This window comes from Lagopus leucura, unplaced genomic scaffold (genome assembly GCF_019238085.1).
Source record: "Lagopus leucura isolate 7727_CA_CO unplaced genomic scaffold, USGS_WTPT01 Super-Scaffold_73, whole genome shotgun sequence".
Classification (NCBI taxonomy): domain Eukaryota; kingdom Metazoa; phylum Chordata; class Aves; order Galliformes; family Phasianidae; genus Lagopus; species Lagopus leucura.
The window spans coordinates 46,105,602-46,114,323 of NW_024962252.1; the positions used below are offsets into that span (position 1 = coordinate 46,105,602).

General features: G+C 37.5%; 1 protein-coding gene across 6 annotated transcripts in view; it reads left to right on the top strand.

Moving 5' to 3' along the window:
• L3MBTL3 (L3MBTL histone methyl-lysine binding protein 3) overlaps window positions 1-8,353 on the top strand; it is a 76,041-nt gene extending 67,688 nt beyond the window's left edge. For all 6 annotated transcript variants that reach the window (XM_042892628.1, XM_042892638.1, XM_042892646.1 and 3 more), the window contains 4 exons: window positions 698-786; window positions 2,989-3,152; window positions 4,179-4,241; window positions 6,509-8,353. In XM_042892628.1, the coding sequence (XP_042748562.1) occupies window positions 698-786; window positions 2,989-3,152; window positions 4,179-4,241; window positions 6,509-6,652 (460 nt within the window). In that variant the 3' untranslated portion in view covers window positions 6,653-8,353. The remainder of the gene's footprint in view (window positions 1-697; window positions 787-2,988; window positions 3,153-4,178; window positions 4,242-6,508) is intronic.
• Window positions 8,354-8,722: the final 369 nt, after the last annotated feature.

Sequence of the window (8,722 nt, forward strand, 5' to 3'; positions counted from 1 at the left end):
CCCCCCCCCCAAAAAAAAAAAATCTCTTATTTTCACTTCTCTTGCCCCATTTTTCTCAATAAATGTCCTTCTTTGCAAATGTTTGGGTTGGCAAAGCTGAGGGTTCAGCCAGAGTTACCAAGCAAAGAGTGATTCTATAAAAACCACTCAGTAAGAAGTAAAGCAAAAACTAAAAACTAAAATATTTTCAGTGGGGTCATTAACAGCTGCACAGTGATATGTCAGTACAGTACAGAAGGTGGTACAGAGATGATGGTTGAGTTGAGAAAAATAAATAGATAATGTTTAAGACAACTCATGAAAATGGCCTGGATAACCAGTAAGGCTTTATAGGAGATTCAGCTGTATATATGTCTTTCAGTCTATCCATCTTCTGCCATGGACACATCTATTACTTTCATTTGCATAGCAATTTTTCAGTTTCAATTATAAAGAAAAATATATTGATCTGGTTTATGTAATTTTAGTTTATACTACCCTTGAGCCTTAATTGCAAAATTCATGTCAGTAGGCATTAGTGTTGCCATCTGTGTAAGTCAGAAATTAGATCCTCTTTTTTAATTTTATGATGATACAACATCCTTTGTGTGAAAATCTTGCAGTGTTAGTAATGATCTAACATTGTTAGCAAGCAATATCATCATGCTTAGTGATTTTTATGATGTATTAATAAAAATGTACGTCTTATTTTTGTCAGAGGACTGCAGACAAAGGACTCTGTAAAGAACAAAGAGTGTGAAGAAAAAGAGACAGGAAATAACCTGCTCATTTCAAATGAAATTAAAGGTAACTTGTCAATGCTTCTTTCATTTGATATTAAAATCTGCAGAACTAAAGTGTGACATTTCTTGTAATTCTTCATGCAACTGCATTGCAACTTACTTTTTACATTTGCTATTTGTATCCAGTTGGTTAGTTTTTTGACAGTAGCACTTCCAGTGTTGTGTTTACCTTATAATCATCAGAGGGTTTCTTAGGAACTTTATTGCAGTTGTAAAGATGAGTGCAAACTGAATGCTGACATAAAATGTTTCCTTTCACTGACTTTTACAAATAGATAATTAAGTCAGTCTGAATGGTTCATTTATTGCTTCAAAAATGTACTGGGAAGAAGTTGAAGATGCAGAGTTATACATTACAATTATAACTTAGTGTTTAGGTGACCTATTAAGTTCCATCTCAGTCTGTTGTGCAGTTTACTTTCTAGCAACTCGTGCAGAATGGGTGTTTTTCATGTAAGTTAAAGAGGGAAGGCTAAGATCTTTACTTTGTTAAAAAACTGGAGACTGTCCAGTTGAGGACCACCAAGACATTAGGTGGTGGTGCATGGTGGTAGAGTAAGAGGCATGCTCATAAGTTGCTTCAGAGGAAATTCTGTCTGGGTATAAGGAAGAATTTCTCACTCTGAGAAAAACTGAAATAGGATGCCCAGAAAAAAAAACTTAGTTTGGCAAGATCCTTAATAGCCTAGTCTAATGGTTTGTTCTCAACTGAACATAATAAGGTTTCTAGAGATCTCTTCCAACATGGACGTGATTTTTGTTATCCTATTTTCTAGTTACATATAAAGCTTTATAGAGCATTTTGATTTTGTCAGAAAGGACTGTTTGAGTAAAATTTCACCAACAAGCTTTGCTTACTAGTTAGGATGCTTTTCTGTGAATGGTCCTGTATTTGATTTGTAAAAGCTGGAACACTTCCTTTAATCGCTGTTTAACAAAGTGATTGTCTTCTTTCTGTATACATGTTTAATGCCTGTTTCGAGCTATAACCAAAGAGCAGTAGGTGGGGAGTTTTATTTCAAATAGGTGCTCCTAGCCTGACCTAAAACACTAATGTAATAACCTCCTATGTGGGATAAATTATATATTCCAAACCAATCATACTGTGCTGGCAGAAATCTGTAATAGGAGCTTGTGTCCTAGCTGTTGGCCACCAATCTATGAAAACTAGAACAGTAAGAATGCAGATATCTGAATAAGAGCAGCTTCCTGAAACAGAGATAGAATGGAGCCATAACAGAAGTGAGCAATCCAAACAAGAATAGTATAGAGATTTCTGATTGTATGAATGATTGCTACTAAGGAGTACTAGATATTGATTTGTTGTTGATTGTTTCATTCAGAAATGAATTCCAGAGTTTTTCCACAGTTTTATTCAGCAGCTCGGAGGCATTCTGTCTTGAGTTCATAGCAGATGTTGCTTTTTGCAATGGATCTAAATAAACATAGATGTCTTATGTAGTTTGACATCACTCCTTCCTCCTACGCACATCTGCAACTGCTGCTGCTCTCCAGACAGCAGCAGCAACAAGCAGCATTTGGCTGAAGCTACTCTCCCACCTGCACATTACCTTTGAGGCGAGTGGGGTGGGATCGTCCTTCCTTCCATGATGGAGAAGTGATATAAAAAGGGAAATGACCTTGCAAAAAAAAGCATAGAATCACGGAGCAGTTAAATGCTATTTTCTAAATAAAACATTCAGTTAAACTGGGAGCAGGGAATTTGCAGACACTTGTGGGTGCTTTTCCTCAGGAGGACTGAAAAACTTTTTATTGTGGATGAGACATAAATGTGTGGGCTGGAGCTGTTCATCTGATTCACTTGGAATTTTATAGCACTGCAGTGCTGGTTTTGATGAAGTTTTACAGCTCAGCCTTGGCATTAAGTTAGTTCAAATAGTACTGTATAAATGTTATAAGTGGGTGTTATTTATTGTATCAAAATATTTAAAATTATGTGACCTATGGTATGATAGGCCAACAGTTGTGTTGGCATAGCATTATGTTGTATTGAAAGAACTTTTTCCCTTGTAAAAATAGTTATGTTTATATAGAACAAATATAATCACAATCATGCTGGAAGAAGTCTTATGGTACTTTTCTAATTCTGGTGTAAGCAAAACTGCACAGCCTCGTTACGAAGGCCCGTATATATTAATAGTGATCAAGGGATTTAATGCTTATTTACTACTTTCTCTTGTTGAAGTTATGGAAGAACCCAATACCCAGAGGTTTCTGTCTCAACCAGTTGTTGTGTCATCAAAGCTGCAAATCCCTGGCCTACCCTTGCGCTGGGAACAGCAAAGCAAGCTCCTGCCAAGTGTAGCTGGGATCCCAGCCAGTAAAGTTTCTAAGTGGAGTACAGACGAGGTAGGTTTTCCTTGTATCTGTCGTCTCACTGCCAACATCTTCAAATTCTTGGTTGATTCAGAGCTACACATTAACCTAATAAATTGCAAATGATGACTTAGTACTTGAAGATTAGAGTCAGCTAGACCATCAGATCCACAAAATGCCCATTCAGCTGCCATCTAGTCCTGAAAGCAGTGAATATTCATTTTGTATATGTATAGATATAGGTGTATGCATGCATAGAGATACACAGATAAATGTGTATGTATATATAAACAAGTAAATTTATGTGTATATTCACCGAGTTTAGAGAGGGAAAGAAAAGTGCTACATAAGTATGGCCCAGCAGGTGCTCGAGGTCTACACTGATGACATCTAGCAGCATCACAAACATTTTGTGGAAGAGTATACTGGTCAGATTGGACTGAGGACTATTCCCTATGCATAGTTTGGATATGACACACTGTTCCAGAAAGTTAGAGTGTAGTGCGAAGACTGATAGTATTTTGATGGTCAGAGCCCTGCCACTGTTCAGGTGTGTAGTCATGCTTGGGCAGAGAAGGTCTAGTCCCTGCTTTATTTTCAGAGATGGCTGTAAGTGAAGCAACTTTCTGCAGATGAAACAGTTGGGTCTCCTCTAACCAGAGAAAAAAGAAAATTGAAATTTGATCAAGGATTTGCTAATCCTTCTGCTGTAAAGAGAGAAGAAGACAGAAGGCATTAGCTAATTTTGTTTGTGGAAAGAGAACCAGTAAGAGAAGACACAATTCTGGATCTTCCTGGTAGAATAACTGAGTGATTTTGAGGGAGTATCTGTATTCCAGTCTTAGATGTCCTGTGCACAACAGTGATGTGTGCTCCAGCTTGCTAATCCCTCTCCTTACATGTACAGCTCTGTGATTCCATGCATTGACAGAATGTGGAAGACTTAAACTGAGGATGCAAGAACAGCTAAAAACCATTGCTTTAATGCTTGTCAGCATTTAAGATTATTTTGAGAAAACACTAGCCTTACTAAATCTGTCATTTTATTCTTTGTGGCAGGTCTCTGAATTTATACGGAGTTTACCAGGATGTGAAGAGCATGGCAAGGTATTTAAAGATGAGGTGGGTACATTTTATTTGAAAAAATTTCAGAATAAAACACTTAATGGAAAGATTGATTTTATCAGTAAAGACACATAAGAAGTGTTTGGATGAATTTTATGTTTGAAATCAGAAGCAAGTATATGGACTGTCAGGCTGTTTTGCAGCTAGTAGGGTGAGAAGAAAGAAGATAAACTAGCTAGGTCGAACAGGTCTTATCTGATCACACTTAAGCTCTTCCTCCTGACATAGCCAGTTTATGAATGTGATTTGAATGCTTCTAACTAGGTTAAAAGGAGTGTGTACTTACTTTGTGAGCATGCCAGGTGTGAATTTCTGGAATCTGAGATAGTTATACCATAGTTATCATTAGCAAGTATGAGGGCTTTTCAGTAAGTAGGCCTTTATAATCTGTATTGGCTTTTGTGTTTCCTCTCAGAGGTTTGTTACTCCTAGTACTTCTTCATTCCAAAAAGGCTAATTGATCACAGTGCGAATAGTTCAGGTGCTTATGCCCACCAGGCCATATGAATGGGCAAAGTGTGATACTGTAATATCCCATGTCAGCCACCCTTGCTAGTGGAGAATAACTGTGGTACTTAAACTTGAGAAGGTACTTAAACTTGAGAAGGTAAATGCACCTCCTGAGCATGGCTCTGCTAATCCTCTCCTGTGACAGAAGTTTCCAGGCTGTGATATAGATTTTAATTATAGTTTCATATCTAAGGACTGACAAGTTGCATCTCTGGGCATTTTGCTCTTGTTTAGGTTTTAGGCATTTTACAATTGTATCTATGCAGATATCTATGCAAATCTATCTATGCAGCTATGCAGGCTTAATTCATCTTGTGTCACGTAGGAGGACCTTCCAAGAAGTTTAAAAATCAGTAACATCTGGTACACTGCTGATTGAATCAACAGATGGGAAGTGCCACAGAGATGGATAAATCCTAAATACTTTTGTTTTCAGAGGTGTAAGAAAATGGTTGCCCCCTCTAAGGGTTAAACTCCATTTGTCTCTCCAGGACCATTATCTGCCAGTGATGCCAACCAGAGTGGACTGGCTGGTATCTGTGCAGTTCACAGAGAAGTCATACCCCATCTACTAATTCTAACTGACACACAGGCATGAAAGATGCTCATTCTGGAATGCCCTATTAAACTTACAACTGAAGGTCTTTCAGTAGGTGGAAGGTGTTGATTCAGACTTCTGCTGTGGAGATGAATCCCTATCCTTATGTTATGAAGTTGCAAAAAGCTGGGCACCCCCACACTGCAATGCTCCTGGTTTTAAACCCATCCAGTTTGGTTTTGTAAACAAAATGAGTTGACAGTAACCATGATAACCATGTGGTGCTGTTCTCACTGCCGTGCCTTTCAGCTTTCAGTGTTGCAGTGTTCTGTCTTAACAGCCTGTCTGATTCAGAAAGCTCGTGTTCTGGTCTCACAGCAAATGAATTACACTAGTTCTATCTCAAGTCAGTATCTCTAAATCTAAGCAGTGCTCCCAGTTTAAACACAATTGACTTTTAGGCTTAGCTGTCCTGCTTACACTGAAAAGTTGCTGAAGATACCAAAGATACTGAAGTTTACCAATAAATATTTGCCCCAGTTTGCTCTGGAATGTGAGGGCTTTGGCTCTTCATGTTCTGATTTAGAATCCTGGTTACAGAATGATTTGCTTACAGGAGAATATTCACTTGTAATGTTTATTTAAAAAAATAGAAACAACACGAGAAAAATAAAGTTTTTTCAAAAGTTGCATTTGTATCAGAGGCAGTTTTACCCAGTCTAACCCATGTTTACATTTGGGGCGTTCATTTTAGTTTCCTATTGAATGGACAGAGAGAAGTAGCCTGAAGAGGGATTCCAGTTTTTTAGCTGGGTGTGAAATCTGGAGGCTTGCTTATGAAGGCTTGCATACAAACAAGGAAAAGCTAAAATGGCAAAATTAGTTACCGTGTTGCATTACTGCTGAATTCTACTTCATTGACCTATTTTACATTTTAGTGGCTTTTATTTTAATACTGTCAGTATGAAAATAAACACTGGCTAGCTAAAAGTTAGCCAGATGGTGGTTTTCAAGCAGAAAGAGGATCATCAGCCTGTTCTTTTGGACCAGCTAATCTGTCTAAAAAAATTATAGCAAGGCTATCCTGAAGTTTGAAAGCAATTGTATTCAACCATTCTTTTAAATTGTTGGGTAATTTTCTGTTTATGTTTTCTGAAACATCTATACTGCTTCACTGTCAGACCTGTTAATAGCTTTGTGTGTTTTTCTTTTAAAGCAAATTGATGGAGAAGCATTTCTGCTAATGACCCAATCAGACATAGTCAAAATAATGAGCATTAAACTGGGACCAGCCCTAAAAATCTTTAATTCCATTCTGATGTTCAAAGCTGCAGAGAAAAACTCACACAATGAACTTTGAAGATAATGGAAAACGTGTACAAGCCAGCTTCCTCCACTGGAGCTCATGTTTTATTCAAAGCACAAAGACTCACCAGAATTATTGAGTAAGGACTCTCAGAAAGGAAGAAAAGTGTGTTCTGCACTGGTGGACTATTCATATTCTCCTAGAGCCAGTATACATCTGAATCCTTCTGGGAAGTGCTCACGCTTTTAAGAAGGTACTTTTTAACAACCAAGTCAGCTAGTCTGATTTACCAAACTAATGGCGCTAATTCTCCATGGAGGGTTAGGATCTCTAATGCTCTCTGGTCATCAAGAAAAAACCTTCATTGATTATTTATGCTGTATTATATAAGGGAACGTTAATATTTTCTAAGAATTCCTGAATTCTGCTTCGTGTACCCATTTTACTTTTTGGTAGCTATTATTTCTTACCATCAAAATAAAAAAAAATTAGCCAAAAATTGGGCTATGGGTAGCCAAATGAGACTGTTATGGCTAATGCAAATTTGTGCCATAGTTTGAAAATGAAACAGTTAATGTTACATATGTGACACTTTATGCTACAGCATATAACTTTACAGATTATAAAACTGTCTGTTTGCTTGTAACAAAACAAACCTTGTTGGGGTTGAAATTATAATGCTTTTTTGATAACTGAATGTTTTTACTTTTGCACGATTACAAAAATGTTATGTGAGTTTTTCCACCAGCATCTTTAATGTATTTTACCAAAAGATCAGTATCGAGAAGGCTGCAACTGAAAAATAAAGTTTGACTTCATAGAAGACATTCATTTATGCTGCACAATAGAACCCCAGCCTTTTACATGGGAGCCTGCTTACAGTCCTTCCACACATGAAGGAAAATACATGTATTTTGAGGTAAGACTATTAGCAAAAAAAGAAAATATATTTATTCACGTCTGCACATGCTAGTCTCCAGTATACTTACCAAAACAGTGGAGAAAAACAGTGTGCTAAAGCTGGGACTGCTACTCTGGCTTCATATGCAACATAAGCTTGTATTCTTAGTGGTGGAAGAATTATTTAACCGACCACTTCTTAGTTGAAAAATCTGATTTATAAATGAAGCATAGCCGGAAAGCCAAAGCATGGAGGGAAAAGCTACTTAAACACATATCCTGCATAGGCATGAACTAGGTAAAAGGCATGGGTTTCACCAGGTCATTAGCAAGGCTGCAGATTCCACTAGCAGGTACTTGGAGGCTTATTATGTCAGGGAAATTTGTTGCACTTGGTATATATACGTAAGATGTAAACCGGATGCACTTTACACTGGAGAAAGCCTAGCTATTAATATACCAGAATTTTGCTTTTACAAGAAGAGAGAGGAGTTGGATCAAGCTTTTGGCAGCCCTCTTCTTAGTTCTGAGGTGGGCAGTTGCTTAGTCTGTAGTTAAGAACAGTGTTTCCATTGCACAGAACTTTGAGAATTTTAAATCTTCCCACAGATTTTGCTAGGCTGTTCTTTGGCTGAAGTTCCTTAAGATTTCAAGAACCCTTTGTGCCCCTTCCAGGTCACACTGGTGACTGGTACCTGCCATAATATGAGGTAAAACAGGGTCAGTATGAAGTAAGTTGCATTGCTCTATTAATTTCCTTCCATAGCATTGCATAAATAATATTTTTACATTTTGTTCAATATTTGTACAGTCAAATTGCACTCTTATTGTACTACAATACAAATAAAACCTGAATTGGACCTGTCTGTTACATTCGTGTATGCCCAGGATTCTCAAATTAACCTGGATGTTTCAGAGTGTGGAGCAGTTCTTCACTGTATTTTATTGTGTTCATGAATCTGAAAGAGCAACTCAGCTACTGCCAGCTCATCTCACCCAAAACATTTCCTAGATCCATAAACTTGAATTTTGTCATTGACCACAGCTGACGTGGAACAGAAGATGCTACATTCTTTAGTTTTCTTTCCTTTCATGTAGTTCACTTCCTTGAACTCTCACTTTCGGTGTGTATTTTTCTCTCATGTGCCAGCTCTGGAGCCTTCAGGGAGAACCTATGTTTTGCCGCTCTGCAGTAATTACTTATGAACATTAGCAACTACCTGA